The sequence below is a fragment of the Sparassis crispa genome (assembly GCF_003851025.1).
Source record: "Sparassis crispa DNA, contig_000015F, whole genome shotgun sequence".
NCBI classification, from domain to species: Eukaryota; Fungi; Basidiomycota; class Agaricomycetes; order Polyporales; family Sparassidaceae; genus Sparassis; species Sparassis crispa.
In genome coordinates this window covers 386,393-401,590 of record NW_020939762.1, presented here as the reverse complement: position 1 = coordinate 401,590, position 15,198 = coordinate 386,393, and the positions used below count along the sequence as shown (strand labels likewise).

Here is a 15,198-nt window from a genome sequence, read left to right as displayed (position 1 = left end):
TCAGGAGCTGGAGGAATGTTTATGGATAAAGTGTTCATCGAACGAATGAAGTACCACCAGGAGAGACTCCCAAAACCAATTAGGATTCTCAATGCTGACGGTACTCCAAACAAGTTAGGATATGCAACGCACTGTGTATGGAAACCTACAAAGGCTGGAAGAAAACAAAAAGTATTCCAGTACTACGTTACCAACCTAGGAAAGGATGAGGTTATCCTCGGGTTACCATGGCTTCAGGCGATGAACCCTCGGATTAACTGGGAAACCGGCGAACTGGATTACGATTGGAGAAAACCCACTGTTGAAACAGTCCAAGATAACGAACCGAAGGTCAAAAAGGCAGTAAATGCCCCCTATATCGGACCAATTGACGATAATGGACGATCCTGGGAAAATAACGATCCAGAACATCCGGAAAATTGAGTTAAACCAGGAGACCCAGAACTAGAAATTCACGATTACAGGGTCGAACTGGAGGACAGCGAATTGCTTATCTCATATATCCAAGGTGAACCGGTGCTGGCAATCTTTGACCCGCAAGGCGATACAGCAACTCCTGAATGCCCAACTCGAGGTGATAACAAACCCACCTCAGGACCCTGTATAGGTCGGATAATGAGGGATACGCGATCTGGGCGATTTAGTATCGCACAAAACACTTGGCTATGTAACACCGGCACAGACACACTGCTCTACAAGGCTAGCGGAAAATCGCAAGAATTGGTACAAGAAGCAATCCAAAAGGCAGGAGGAGTGAAGAAGAAGCTCGAAGAGCTCATCCCCTCCTACCTGATGGGGTACAAAGACGTCTTCAAAAAGAAAGCGGCAGAACGGTTCCCGAGCTCACGGGCATGGGACCATGCTATCGATTTAAAACCAGAATTTGTACCAAAAGACTGCAAGATTTATCCCCTACCCCCTAAAGAGCAGACGGCACTCGATGAATTCCTAGATGAGAATACACGAAAAGGATATATTTGACCATCGATATCGCCAATGGCATCCCCTTTCTTCTTCGTAGGAAAAGGATGGGAGCCTTAGGACTTGCCAAGATTATCGATACTTGAATGAAGGAACGGTCAAGAACGCCTACCCACTTCCTCTGATCACAGAACTCCTCGACAAACTCAAGGGAGCACGCTATTTTACAAAAATGGACCTTCGATCCGGATATAACAATGTACGGATCAAAGATGGTGATCAGTGGAAAGCCGCGTTCAAGACAAATCGAGGACTATACGAACCAACGGTGATGTTTTTCGGACTTTGCAACTCCCCGGCGACGTTCCAGAAAATGATGAACGAAATCTTTAAGGACCTGATCGACGAAGGATGGATGATCATCTACATGGACGACATCCTTATCTTCTCGAATAACATGGAAGAACATCGACAGCATACTCTTCGAGTCCTAGAACGACTCAAGCAAAATGATCTGTTCGTCAAACCGGAAAAATGCAGATTCGACTCCCAAGAAGTAGAATACCTTGGGATGATCATATGTCCGGACCATATTGGAATGGACCCGATCAAGTTGAAAGGGATCCAGGACTGGTCAGAACCAACAATGGTGAAAGCTGTCCGCGCATTTATTGGTTTTGCGAACTTCTACAGGAAGTTCATCGATTATTATTCCGAGATAGTACGACCACTCACAGATCTCACGATGACGACAAAGAAACCGATATGGGAATGGACCCCCAACTGCCAACAAGCGTTCAATATGCTCAAAGCAAAGTTTGTCTCTGCCCCCGTGCTCCTCATGCCAGATAAGACGAAACCCTTTATCATCGAGTCCGATGCCTCGCTTGTGGCTACAGGAGCAGTGTTAAGACAAACCGACGTCAACGGAGACCTCCACCCATGTGGCTATTTGTCAAAATTGTTTAACCCAGCCAAACGGAACTACGAGATCTATGACAGGGAACTATTAGGAATCGTTCGTGCCCTTGAAGGATGGCACCATTACCTTGACGGCTCTCCTCATCCAATAGTAATACGCAGCGATCACAAAAACCTGACCTACTACTGGATGGCCCAGAAGCTGAATAGACGCCAAGCACGATGGAGTCTCTTTTTATCACAGTTTGAACTCCAACTGGTGCACATTCCAGGAATGCAAATGATACAATCGGATACCCTATCCCGTTTGCTTGGAAAAGGCGACCGGGATCACGATAATGAAGATCACATCCTTCTCCCAGAAGTATTATTCGTACACTCGATATTGACACAATTATACCAGGACATTCGTGCACATTCAATTAAAGATCAAGTCGTTCACGATGCGCTTCAGGCCTTACAGAACAAAGGACCACCACCAATGAAATCAGCCCTCGATGATTGGAAAATCACTGAGAGGCTTGTCCAATACCGAGGACGCGTATATGTACCCCCAGTACAACCTCTCCGACGTGATATTATCAAATTATACCATGACACGCCGGCCATGGGACACCCGGGTTCTTATAAAACCCTCAAACTTGTACGACGCGATTTCTGGTGGCCGGGACTTTATTCTGCAGTATGTGCCTATGTGGAAGGATGTGCAGGGTGCCAACAGATGAAGATCAATACGCACCCCACTAAACCCTTCCCGATGCCAATAGCAGCAACCCCAAATGCATTACCATTCTCCTGTTCATCCGTCGACTTCATCACGGACCTACCAGTATCACGTGGTTTTGACTCTCTCATGGTCGTGGTAGACCATGACCTTACGAAGGGGGTAATTCTTTGCCCTTGCTTGAAGACGGTCACAGCAGATCAAATGACAAAGCTTTTCCACGAAAAAGTTTATTCCCGATTTGGACTCCCAGACAAACTGATTTCTGATAGAGGAACACAATTCGCATCGCATGTATTCCAAGAACCATGCAGGATACTAGGAATCAGGTCCTCAATGAGTACCGCCTACCACCCTCAGTCGGATGGAGAAACAGAGCGCGTTAACCAAGAACTAGAAGTATACCTCCGACTCTACTGCGGTAACAACCCCGAGTCATGGGTAGACCGACTACCAGACCTCAAATTCTGCCATAACACACGCGAACATTCAGCATGGAAGATGTCACCATTCCGCATGATGATGGGATACGAACCACGTGGAATCCCGTCGGTGCTCCCTAGGACAAATGTACCCTCGGTGGAAACTCAGTTATCTGAACTCCAGAAGATTCGAGAGGAAGCTCTAGCCATGCATGAGCTAGCAAGACAGCATATGGCAGAACGGATCAGGAAGGGCTCACCACACTTCACAAAAGGTCAGAAGGTCTGGCTAGACACAAAGAACCTGAACATCGGGTACCCGATGCGGAAGATGGCTCCAAAATGCGAAGGCCCCTTCATTATCAAAGAATGTATAGGCCCTGTGGATTACCGCCTGACCCTACCACGAGGATGGAGGATCCACCCCGTATTCCACGCCAGCCTTCTATCACCTTATAAGGAAACAGAGATCCACAGCCCAAACTATACGAGACCACCACCTGACCTTATCGAAGAACACGAGGAATACGAAGTCGAAGCAATCCTAAACCACCGACAAAGATACGGTCGAACCCAATATCTGGTCAAGTGGAAAGGATACACTTCTGCCGAGAACTCATGGGAACCCGAAGCAAATCTGATGAATGCCGGAAGACTACTAGAGGAATACAAAAGGCGACGACACCTGCATCATATCTCAGCAATCACCCTCATAGACCTTCATCGCTTCTGAACCTCCACTATGCCATCATCGGGAGTGCAGTCCATTGTCGATGACTACTTTTCTGAAACTTCTCCAACTCCCTCACCACACCCTAGGAACTTTAGGGGAGTACCAGCACATGACATACGAGATAACCTTAGGGCCCATCTCCGATTCTCATGATGGATTGGAACTGTCGGTGATTTAGAAGACTTCATTGTCGGTGTAGTTGACTCGATCAACCCCATATGCTCTAGAGCCACCACGCCGTCCCTACCCGACATGCCCTGGACGACCCGCGAGCTTCACGAGTCGAGGGCAGTTCGTCTACTTGCAGAATATGAGGAGTTATATCTTCAAGCCCTAACCACATTGGACGACTCTCACGCGCAGTATGCGCTTAGGATCATCCATTCGCAACAAGCTGCCAAATCGGAAATTATTTCCATGCAGCATGCAATAGCAGGAACACGATGATACACGGAGAGGATGGAAGCATTAGCGTTAAGCATGGGAGATAGAATCCAGCGACAGGAGGAAACGCTAGCTCTAATGTTTGCCCAGATGAACTCATATTAACGACTCGTCAAGCTTGATGCAGACGCCATGCAGCCGTTCCTCCCCACCTTTTTAACAGACATGCCACCAGAGACCCCGCGAGAGGGAACACCCCCCGTACCTCCACCGCGACCATCACATCTCGCCTTCGACCCCATAACAGTTCCTACCCCGAATCCGTTCAATTTGTTCGAAGGCGCTTCGACGTCTTCCACTCCAGCAGCGACTCATAAAGGTGTTTCCATCGCACGGCCTCTACGCCCAATCCCCCCTCCAGATTACGTATCGGAGTGGAACTTTAGTGACAATCCCAACCATCATGCCGAAGAGTTATCCCCGATGACCACAGAAAATGCGGTGCAGACTGAAACATCTGAACACTCGGATCAATCGACTCAGACCCTCGTAGGCTCAGGAGAAAGTGAGCCTGGAAGGAACATCTCCCCGTTTCCTCCCGCCTTCTCCACAGCGCTCATTGGGCCACACCGAACCATCCCAGCATACGTCGCGTATCAACGACCACATCCCCAGTGCGTGTTCTGCGGACAGTATACCCATCCGAAGTATACCTGCCCATTTTACATTTGTGTAATCTGTCAATCTGTCCCCGCATCCCACGACCCAAACGCATGTCCTGTGTTGCTATCCAACAGGATGCGTTGCTACTACTGTGGAAAACAAGCACCTGGCCACATGATAGAAGGTTGTTCCCACTCTCATGACTTCTACGCAAATTACGATGCGCGCGAGATAGCGTTCTCTTACCCTGACCCTCAAACGGACCCGCGATTCTCTGACTTCGATGGAACGGGTTCATTGTATACTGAAGGGTTTCCGATGAACAGCGTGACGCCATCAGAAGCAGGAGATACGTAGGAATGCCTTTGAGGGCAAAGGTGGCATAGGAAGGGGCTTATGTTACAACGGTACATTGAGTACCTATCTTTTTTCTTTCGATTACATTGTACGATTACGCGTTGACCCAAGACTTCGAGTCTCGATATCTCTCGACTCGATCTGGACTCTCTCTAGACCATGATACCATAGTCTAGAACCTGTACTGGCTCATCCCTCACTGTGAGGGTACTCACTGACTCATCCCTCACCGCGAGGGTACTCACTGACTCAGCCATTACTGGCATGTATTACTCAGCATGTACTATTAGTATATAAGGCTGAGATCGTCGACTGGAACCCCAGTCTCGATCTGGTTACTTTACCTCTCAATACACGGGATTATCACTTAGTCCTTGTGTGATCTTCTTGACTCTCGATTCTTGACTCGCATCTACTTAGTCGTCGAATGACTTAGTACTTGCTCGACGAACCTCGGACAATGGTACGCCCCAGCGTAACACATGCTGTGCGCCCCCTGTATCAAGATCGGAGGCCTGTAGATTTTCGTGAGTCTTTGGCTTCTCTGTTGGAGATTGGAAGTAGGTACTCTCAGTGGTAAGTCCCATATTCACAGGTGGTGCAGCCTTAGCACGCATTACTCATTCATTTTCCCTTCATTGTGTAGCGTTCATACATTTCGTAGTTACGTTAGTGTACACTCATTTCGTCTGCAGGCTCATCGGCGCTGAATTGCGGCGCCTTTTTTTTCTGCGAAGGTACGTGAATCGTACATCTAAGCCTTGTGTGAGGCTGATTATTCTTACCGAATCAGACGATGTCTACCAGACGAGGCCAAGGCCATGGCCGAGGACAAGGATGAGGACGTGGACGAGGACGGGGACGTGGCTCGGGATCAGCACCGGGGCAGCCCAATCAGAACGATTCCGGTATGTTTTTACCCGGTCTTTCTGCCTAGTGCTAAGTGATCTGAAACTCTTTCCTAAGCTCATCGAACAGTACGCGATGGAAGAGATGCCCGGCTGTCATCCTCCCAAGGCTACAACGATCTAACCTCTCGGGCTATGGCGTTGCCAAGTGCATCGTCATCTCACCAGGCAATCGCTGGTGGATCGACACTTTTAATGGGTAGGCAAATACTTTTACAATGTTCAAGCTCTCTCTGATCAAGTGAAACAGGGGCGGACAAAGTTTCACCTTTCGATGGTCTTTTGGCCACGGAGTTTCCATTGCGTGATGACGGTGTCATAACCACGCTGAACGCAAGCTACATACCCAAATTCCCGGCAGTACTCAATGGGCAGATTGTGATGCAGCAGGATGGACGTTGGGGTCCCCAGGAGTATTCGAGGTGGCTGCAGATGTTCGACTGAAAGGTCATACATCACATGTGTATATCGGGTATGGCTGCTGTGTTGGAGGCAGATGCGATGGTTCTGTGGGACAAGATCAGGTTATGGGAGTGGGAGGTGGATTCGACCTGCGGTGTACCCGATCTGGGCTTTCTGATGGAGGAGAAGTTCAACGTGCTGGCTGAGGCAGCACTGCGGGTGATGGACAATTTTGCTCGCCAGCTTGGCAGAGCAACTTCGGAGAAGACGAAACCCGGCCAGCAACTCATACTGATGCTGGGTCAGTGTCTGGACTGTCTTCACCTCCTCCCGATGACTTGCACTCATGCGATCGTGCTCGGGGCACACGTGCAACGCCTCACACTCGAGCTGTGGGGGTTTGTCAACTATTACACTGTCATCGTCGGTCGGCTGGAGATGCCAACCCTCCGCAGGAAACCCGATTAGGATATTTTGCCTGTATGAGGTGCTTTCATGAACGACACCAACATCGCGCATTCGTTGTTCCGCATCGGCATACCGTTTTGGTTCATCCAGACTAAGACAGAGAAGACAAAGATCGAGAAATGGGCTAGTCCTGTGTTGGTGAGCTATGAGCTAAGCCTGGAAATGTCGTGGCCACGCCTGCTCAGGCATGAGATGGACCTTGCGGGAATCTTGCACCGTGCGGGTGAATGGCCCGCTAGGATGTTGCATGAGGCTATGGCTGCTGTCTGCACTGCCGGCCTGCCTCCGCTCGAAGGCACATCCGAAGTCTCAACTGCTGAACAACCCCCGCAGAAGAAGCAGAAGGATGACAAACTCCCATCCATGCAACTCCCAACCACACAGCAGAGTGACGGCCGAGCCGATTTGCAGCCCTCGGGCAGCGCGGAGTCCGCCAAAAAGTCCAAGCGTATGCACCATGGCACATGAGGAAAAAAAAATCGCAACACCGAAAGTTCTAGCGTGGGGGCATCGCAGCCCGCCCATCCGTCTTTGTTGCACAAGCCCAGCGCGTTACTCGGCGATGCGTGGAATGCCGCCCTCTCGGGTGTGCCTCCTTTGATGGCACTGCCACGGGTGGCAACATACTTTTTCTCGCTGCCTTTTGTGCTTGACTGCACCGGTGACAAGCTTTTCCAGTACCTGCACAATTTCATGCAGATCCGCGGGTTTTGTCGTCAACGAATTTTAGATCCGACGATTGGCGGGCTTCCACTGAAGATAGCGGAATGGAGGGATGCATTGTGGGGAGACTACAGTCTGGATGAGACTGCGGAAGGTCAGAGCGCTATGTCAGCCACCTTGACATTGGGCGAGAGCGAGGCAGCGGCGTGTGAGGGTGCATCAACATCAAGTGGTGATGGGCTATCAGACGCGAACACTGCAAGTCTTGTCGCCAGCAAATCGAGCACGGCGAAGAAAGCCAAGGATAAACATGAGCGGCAACAAAATATTCGTCAGCTCTTTGCTGCCACTGGCCGGATGAGCTGGTACGATGAGACAATGGAACCCTCCTGGGGCGAGGACCCGATCTCGCTGGATAATGTGGTCGACATCTGTGAGCAGATCTTGTGGGAGCTGCATGAGACCAACTGGTGCTGCGAGTTACGTGCATTGAATGCTCATCTCTTGGACATGAGCAAATGGGGCTCTTTACATCAGTGGGAACGCGAGGCACAAGTGGCCAAGGTGTGGGATAGACGTGCCACCAGGTCATGACTGACGGTCGCACCGTGCTGGAGTGAAGATGACGTTGCTTTCCATTGGGTTCGTGCGCCTGCGCCAGGATGGGAGCGGAGCCGTCCCCGCCTCAGTGCATTCCTCGCAGTCATGCAACGGTGGCCAGATGTCCCAGAAGACTTGCGAATAGATGTGGACACTCTGCTCGTCTGCGAGGCAGATGAGTACAATCACTTGCAGGATAGCATTGTCCGCTTGTATGTGTAGACGTTCATGCACCAGTTTCACCGTCTCCCCGTTGCGCCCATCCGATTCGCGTAGTGCTTGGCTGTTCATTCTGCAATTTATGTATTGTTGTACAGCAATGACATGCCCGACTTGATTGGAATGCACTATCTACGCGGGTGACAGTGCTGCCTTGTCTCGAAGATCGCCAACATCGGTTCAGAGCAGCTACACTCAAATTCAGCTAAGTGGTCACCATGTATAGTTAATTCAATAACCGACGACTTCTGTTTGCAGGCTGATTCACACTGGTAATTTCCCGATAGATCTCGAACAGTACAACGTGTCATATACACCTGGATTTTGTATGCATTTATTTGCACTGTTTCTGGTATAAAAGCCGTGCTGCGAACGCATTGAACTGCAGTGTTCACACTTGAACATGGCTCGCACTGACCCCCACGTCAAGGCCATTGTCGACAGCCTTCTCCCTCGACGCAACGTCTTGCTGTCTTCGTTGATAATGTGCTCGGTGCAACCGGAGCAGTGTCACCTTGTTGTGGCCAGCTACAGTGTGACCAATGCTGAGAACCTTGGGGTGCTCTTCGAGATTGTAAGTCCACTTTGTACTCATGCACCTACATTCTTTCTGATCTCATTCAGTGTCGCACTACTCCAATGTGTGGGCACCATCTCAAAAGGCTTCGAGCGCAAATGACGCGGGGTAATATGGCCCAGTGCCATGAGGACGTTGCTGCTCTCTGTCCGCCCCCTGTACTAGGCGGCGTGGGCTATTTGCACTCTGATGAACCTCAATCCGAGGCCATGCCACCGCCCACCAGTCCTATGATCGACACCAGCTTGCCTCCGAGCAGCCCGCCCCCGAGCAGCCCGCTCTTGAGTTCTCCTAGCACCTCACCGGTTTTCCGCTGCTGCGGTCGCCCTCCCTTGAATTCTGCCACTATGTCGGTGCTCGTGGTGTGCAAGGTAAGTAACATTCACGTGTGACCACCGGTGAGCTTGCTAATGCGGTGTGCAGGGTTCAGATATTCCTCTCATTATTCCCACACGGGGAATACGGCGCGAGGACTATCTTGAATTCAAGTTCAAGCAGTCCTTCATCGAGACGGTGCTTATCGATGACTCCCAAGGCTTATCGCCATACCAGCGGTACTGCCCTCATTTGAAGAAGTTTGTTGACGATCCAAAGCACACGGATAAGCAGTATTTGCTTCCGGGCGACACTCCTGTTTACCGCGAAAAGGGCAGCACTTGGAATCCGAGCGCTGCTCAGATTGCTAACATACAGGTTTCAGCAACTGCGCGTCTGCCTGTGCTCATGGCCGCTATCAACACGTTTGCGAAGAACGTTCTCACCACCCCATCCTCATCTTCCGGTGGATCTCAAAGCACGCTTTCGATGCCTTCGACGTCCTCATCCAGCCGGGTTTGCGACGCTGCTAGCAGTTCAAGCTCGAGCAGATGCGTGGCCAAGCGTTCACTGTCACCCGATGTGGGGACGGAGGGTAGAAAATTCAGACGGATGGATAAGGGGAAGGCGCGTGAGGTGATAGAGTGTGACATTGAGCTTACAGACGATGAGGTGGAAGCGGAGATCATACCTAACGATGACGTCCTGGGTGAGATCATCGAGATTGTGGATGGCAAGGAATATTACTACGTTATGTAGACTGGTTCAGAATAGTGCGCTCTGCCACAGTCAACAAATATTACCCGCTGACACTGTCTTTCGTTGTTCAGATCGGGATGCTTCCGCAATGCTAAATCCAATCCTGGTGAGATCTCACATATCTGTATATGATCTGAAGATTGTACTTTTACCGTCGGAGTGACAGCGCCACAAAATATTTTTTCTGCGAGACTACGCGAGGCTAAACATACAATACCGATTGGCTTATGCATCTCAGGAGACGGATGATAAGGGTGAAAATTTGGTGAGTCTCCCTACATTACGCGCACCCGCAGTAGCTTTCACTATGGCAGATCCCTCCGTTGAAGTCATCTTGCAGAAGCACATAAGCTGGCGCCCCGTGGAGCTCGCTGTGCTGGACGAGAAACACGCCGAATACTTGAGTCACAAGCCGGGTAGTGAAGAGCGAGCAGCAATCTTGAAGGCTGCAGTTGCAGCGTTGCAGAACGTGTCCCCTCACTTCGCCAGGGCAGCTCTCCCCATGGCACATGAGGTGAGCCTTCACATTCATTCTCAGGGTACGATTCTCATCCGTTCTATTTACATACAGAAAGCGCAGGTGTTCTTCAAGAACACCCGCGCGCGCACCAGTAAAGGAGTCCGACGCGAGTTCCATGCCGGGGGCAAGAACATGTTCATTGCGCGCAAGCGTAGCGGTGGCGGCAGTGCATTATGGGCCAAGGATGACGAAGGTCACAAAATTTGGGAGGCGGTGCTCGCATCTCAGGTTGCAGAGGGGAAGGTGAACGAATCAAACCGCGCAGCCGTCATCTCCTCGGTCAAGTCCAAGTGCTTCAAGGCACTATCAGATGAGGAGAAGCACACCTGGGAGGAGAAGGCGGAGGAGCTGCGCAAGGAGCGGGAGAATTTGAGCATTGATGACCTCATCGCTGAGTGAGTCCGAGTCGTAGCTCTGCGTGACGACTTGAGGCTCACCAGTGACATTAGCAACCAAGAAGGACTTTTTGTCAAGGTTGCATCGGCCCTCCAGGGGTTGATCGGAAGCAAGGGTTGGCAAGCAGGAGAGGATGTTGGCTTCCATTTGCGCATGGTGTACAAGCTGCAAGAGGGAGTTCCCCGTTCCACTTGGTGAGTTCTCGTTCTCCATATCTGTCCACGGAAATTCACTTACAGTATGTTTGCAGTGTCGATATCATGCCCGCCGGGGAAACCGAATCATTCTCCACCTTTGAAGGTGGAAATAAAGCTGAAGACGCACGCTGGGAACACTTCATGGCCCAAGCGTTCAGTAAGTTTCATTGCTTCGCGCAGGACTCTCATACTTACAATACAATCAACAGTGGTGAACCGTGATCCTCCCAGGGCACGCGATGACGTTGGCAAGCCCGTCCTCCCACAGATGGAGGAAGACTGGACTCCAATGCATGTAGGGAAGACCTTGAAGGAATACATGGAAGAGTTATGGTGTACGTATTTTGTTTATAAATTCATTCTCGTACTAATTACTTTCGTCAGTCTACACACACACCGATGTTGAGGATCTCCCTGAACTCCCGTGGGATGCACTCGGCGATATCGCATGCGAATTGGTTGCCGCGGATTGGTGAGGATCTGTAGGCGACCCAGTGAAGATGAAGCCTGCACAGGTCATGGCGCTATACCTCCAAATGTATGATGTGCAAGACACTGACGGGTCATTCAGCTTTGTGGTCGACCTGGCCGCTATTCGAAGACGCACGATACTCGATAATGGTGACATCCTCGAAGGGCCAAGTGTCGACGAGATGGCCATCGCTCCTGACGGTGATGCCGTCATTGCTGATGGTGACGCTGTCGCTCCTGACGGTGATGCCGTCGCTCGTGATGGTGATGCCACCGACAAGGAGAAGGAGGAGGAGGAGGATGACGACGACGATGTCGTTGCCCAGACACCTTCACGGAAGCGGGTGGTTGTGAGCACATCGGTGAGCTCCCATGTCCTGCCAATAAGTGTGATAGTGGCACTGATGGCGACATCGCGGTGTAGACTCATGTCGATGATGATGGCGAGCCGTTGGACCCGGACAATATTTTGATGCGCGCTCTCAAGCATAGTGCCACAGAGACTGCGGTCGCTCATGGTGAGCACACAGTCAACAAGAGGAAAGGGGTTGCCACTGCGGGTGACGCTGTCAGCGTGGAGGTCAGGCGTGAGGGTGACAAGGTCGTCACAGGCCGTGAGGACACGGTTGACGGGCAGCATGCAGACAGTGTGCGCGAACGCGATGATGAGAGCGATGCGGATGCAGAAGGAGAGGACGATGACGAGGAGGATGGCGGAAGCATTAAAGAGGTGGTGAAGGTGACGAGGGGTAGAAAACGGAAACAAGGCCCGCGGTATGTTGTCTCTTTAGCTGAACACCTCTTGATTGATAGCAACATATATTTCACAGTGCATCTACATCTACGTCGAACACCAAGGCCGCGGGACAGGCGGTTAACAAAAAGTGCAGGTATGTTGTATTTTATCATTACTTCTCTTGCAAGTGAGCTCACTATTCTACAGTGTCGTGGTCAGTGTCGTGGAGAAGCGGTGCACTCGCGCTACTGCTCAACCACGGAAGTCTCTTCACACCCGCAAGTAAATTTTGTTTACATGTTCGCTTGGCTGATGTAATCAGTCTTCTATCGCAAACCACCTTCCTTTTTGTGGCTATGTTTCTGTTATACTTGATTTTCCTCTTGATCTGTTTCTGATACCTATGCATTGATCCCTATGTTAATCCCTATGTTTCCTTGATCCCTATGCTGATCCCTATGTTTCCTTAATCCCTATGCTGATCCCAACTGTTCCTTAATCCCTATGTCTGTCACTATTATCCTTTATTAATCTCTCCTTGATCCTTCATGAATCCTTATTACTGTGATATCCTTGTCTAATCCTTTGTACCTTCACTCACATTTTGTCTCTGTTTTGATCTTCATGCTAGGATTATCTCTAGTTAATCCTCAGTTGATCCTTTAGATTCACCCTCCTTTATGTTGCTTAATATGAAGGATAATCCATACTTTATATATGGATGATCTCTATTGTGTGATAACTCTGAGAGATAAGTGAAGATAATCCTGGATGATCTCAAGGGATTACACGATCACTCAGGGGATTATCTTGGGATAAGAAGTGGATGATCTGAGGATAATCCTGCATGATCTATGGTTGATACACTCTTCTCAGTGAGAGGGATTATCCGTAGATAAACCCTCCCCAGAAGGGCCTGCCTAATTAGCGGGAAGTTAATCCTTTTTTTGTGCTTATTAGCACTCAAGATTATCCTTTATAACTGACAAAGATGCATGCCTCAACCTCTACCTCCTCATCCTCGCACCATCCTGCACTGTCTTTCCTCCCCTTGTCATCCGCTCCCCACCACATGTCGCACCCATCCACATCTACCTCCATCCGGTGCTCAATCACGCCTCTCACCGACACCCATTGCCAGCTGTGCAGGTGACTGCATGTGCTTCTCCCGCTCGAGGCTGCCCTCACCATGGCCTTGCTCCCCCGAGATGACACCATCACAGGGCCTGCAGGTGATGTCTGCATCAGAACAGGCAGTGCATGGAAGGGCGCAGCCAGCGTGCTTGCCAGTTCTGGCGTAGCGGTGAACGGTGTCAATTTACCCAACAGTAAGGGCAAGGAGCACGTCGATGACATGAACCCGGACGCTGGCTGCATGTAAGGATGACATCGTCACCTTCTGGGAGGATCCCGTCGTGAGGGTGGTGCTCAAGCGGAGGGGCATGCAGCTCCAGGACATGCCCGGCTTGTGAGTCTCTCTCTCTTACAGTGTTTCACCATTTTCTGATTTCCACATTCTTCATTATGCACAGCTTTTTGAATGACACTGTGCACATCATGACGCTCAGTTATCAGCTGACAGATGGTGTGTTGCATCTTTCCGCCATCCATCCCATCTCGCAGCTCACATTCTCGTGATGGCTTCCCGCGTGTGTGCGCCATGATAATGTGCTAGCGATGCCACCATGCAGATGACATTATTCGCACGCATCTTCACACACTCAGTGTGGAAGAAGACCACTTCACGATGGAGAGCGGTGCGTATTGTCCAGGCCCCCATCATTCCATTCTGAGCTCACCATTTGTCCTTTCTGCTGCCCCCTCACGCAATGCTATCCCTCCCGTGCAGGTGGCCTGCCCGGCTTGGAGTGGTACATCTACGATGTCGGCAGGAGCTGGAGCAATGTGCATCCTCCTCTCATCTACCTCCGGCAAATGATCTGACACGGATATGCAGTGCCTGCACTGGATTCCATCCTTCGACGACGTGCAGGCCGTCATCTTCCTCGCGCCGCTCACATTCAACCTCATGCTTGAGGAGGACCTGCATGTGAACCGGCTTGTGTGTCCCCCCTTTATGAGATGTCCGTCATCATACATCGCTTCCCATCCTTCATTTGTCGTCCTCTTTCCTCCATCCGCATCGTGCTTGTCGCGATGTTTCATCTACAGGTCCCCTCCCATTTGATATTTTTACCTGAACTGGCAGCTCCTGACCAGCCTTTGTTTTTAGGACATGTGCTCGATGGCTGTGATCCTCATCTAAGGTAAGCCAACCCTCACCTGGCTGACTGTGCACATTAGATAGTAAAGATTGCTGAATTATGCAAGTAAAATATATTTTGTACTAAACCACTGTGTGCAGCAAGAAGTGATATTTCAGACTTATCATAGCCATACTATAAGTGTATGCTTCCTACTGCAAATTCTGAGTGCCCAGAGTACTGTTGAGATGCTCTAGAAAAGCCTGGATATCCTAGGATCACCTGGGCTGCACTCAGATGCTCTCAGATGCTCTGGGACACCCTGGGAAAATGTGATGTTCCTAGAGTGACCCAGAGCAGAAGTGTTTTTCCTGATGTGCTGATGTGTCCGTATGATTGATGCCACTCTTCCCAGGTGTGCGGGTCATTCTCGGACACTATGTATGCACTCCCTTGTTGCAGCTTAACCGCTCGGGCATGCAACAAATATAATCTACCTTTCATTTTGGTGACAGCAAGGGTTTTTCCATGACGATCAATTAAGATTGCACGCCGATCTCCCATGACTGTTCGGCCACCGGCTTCGTCAAGTCTTGGTATTGAAAGTAGATTGCATGGGGATTGCAGTGTATATAGCA

The 15,198-nt window shown here is 50.3% G+C and overlaps 10 protein-coding genes across 10 annotated transcripts; all 10 read left to right on the top strand.

Moving 5' to 3' along the window:
* Positions 1-615: 615 nt before the first annotated feature.
* On the top strand, positions 616-981 carry SCP_1601430 (hypothetical protein; the record flags this gene model as incomplete). The annotated part of the gene is made up of 1 exon (XM_027764593.1): positions 616-981. One exon carries the CDS (start codon positions 616-618, stop codon positions 979-981), a length of 366 nt encoding a protein of 121 aa, XP_027620394.1.
* Positions 982-1,153: 172 nt separating this feature from the next.
* SCP_1601420 (hypothetical protein) lies at positions 1,154-2,052 on the top strand (the record flags this gene model as incomplete). The annotated part of the gene is made up of 2 exons (XM_027764592.1): positions 1,154-1,939; positions 2,005-2,052. 2 exons carry the CDS (start codon positions 1,154-1,156, stop codon positions 2,050-2,052), a joined length of 834 nt encoding a protein of 277 aa, XP_027620393.1.
* An 850-nt stretch (positions 2,053-2,902) lies between these two features.
* Positions 2,903-3,721, top strand: SCP_1601410 (Transposon Tf2-12 polyprotein; the record flags this gene model as incomplete). The annotated part of the gene is made up of 1 exon (XM_027764591.1): positions 2,903-3,721. One exon carries the CDS (start codon positions 2,903-2,905, stop codon positions 3,719-3,721), a length of 819 nt encoding a protein of 272 aa, XP_027620392.1.
* Positions 3,722-4,297: 576 nt separating this feature from the next.
* SCP_1601400 (hypothetical protein) lies at positions 4,298-4,841 on the top strand (the record flags this gene model as incomplete). The annotated part of the gene is made up of 2 exons (XM_027764590.1): positions 4,298-4,606; positions 4,659-4,841. The coding sequence occupies 2 exons, from the start codon at positions 4,298-4,300 to the stop codon at positions 4,839-4,841; spliced, it is 492 nt and encodes a 163-aa protein (XP_027620391.1).
* A 744-nt stretch (positions 4,842-5,585) lies between these two features.
* On the top strand, positions 5,586-6,157 carry SCP_1601390 (hypothetical protein; the record flags this gene model as incomplete). Its single annotated transcript, XM_027764589.1, has 4 exons — positions 5,586-5,701; positions 5,821-5,862; positions 5,919-6,033; positions 6,092-6,157. 4 exons carry the CDS (start codon positions 5,586-5,588, stop codon positions 6,155-6,157), a joined length of 339 nt encoding a protein of 112 aa, XP_027620390.1.
* Positions 6,158-6,507: 350 nt separating this feature from the next.
* SCP_1601380 (hypothetical protein) lies at positions 6,508-6,903 on the top strand (the record flags this gene model as incomplete). The annotated part of the gene is made up of 1 exon (XM_027764588.1): positions 6,508-6,903. The coding sequence occupies one exon, from the start codon at positions 6,508-6,510 to the stop codon at positions 6,901-6,903; it is 396 nt and encodes a 131-aa protein (XP_027620389.1).
* Positions 6,904-6,930: 27 nt separating this feature from the next.
* On the top strand, positions 6,931-7,371 carry SCP_1601370 (hypothetical protein; the record flags this gene model as incomplete). The annotated part of the gene is made up of 1 exon (XM_027764587.1): positions 6,931-7,371. The coding sequence occupies one exon, from the start codon at positions 6,931-6,933 to the stop codon at positions 7,369-7,371; it is 441 nt and encodes a 146-aa protein (XP_027620388.1).
* Positions 7,372-7,731: 360 nt separating this feature from the next.
* Positions 7,732-8,160, top strand: SCP_1601360 (hypothetical protein; the record flags this gene model as incomplete). The annotated part of the gene is made up of 1 exon (XM_027764586.1): positions 7,732-8,160. The coding sequence occupies one exon, from the start codon at positions 7,732-7,734 to the stop codon at positions 8,158-8,160; it is 429 nt and encodes a 142-aa protein (XP_027620387.1).
* A 628-nt stretch (positions 8,161-8,788) lies between these two features.
* SCP_1601350 (hypothetical protein) lies at positions 8,789-10,036 on the top strand (the record flags this gene model as incomplete). Its single annotated transcript, XM_027764585.1, has 3 exons — positions 8,789-8,959; positions 9,010-9,333; positions 9,386-10,036. 3 exons carry the CDS (start codon positions 8,789-8,791, stop codon positions 10,034-10,036), a joined length of 1,146 nt encoding a protein of 381 aa, XP_027620386.1.
* Positions 10,037-10,343: 307 nt separating this feature from the next.
* Positions 10,344-14,544, top strand: SCP_1601340 (hypothetical protein; the record flags this gene model as incomplete). The annotated part of the gene is made up of 15 exons (XM_027764584.1): positions 10,344-10,550; positions 10,608-10,951; positions 11,006-11,146; positions 11,203-11,306; positions 11,359-11,484; positions 11,534-11,621; positions 11,721-11,982; positions 12,045-12,394; positions 12,451-12,510; positions 12,564-12,570; positions 13,739-13,824; positions 13,889-13,941; positions 14,048-14,113; positions 14,206-14,261; positions 14,314-14,544. 15 exons carry the CDS (start codon positions 10,344-10,346, stop codon positions 14,542-14,544), a joined length of 2,181 nt encoding a protein of 726 aa, XP_027620385.1.
* Between the last annotated feature and the right edge of the window lie 654 nt (positions 14,545-15,198).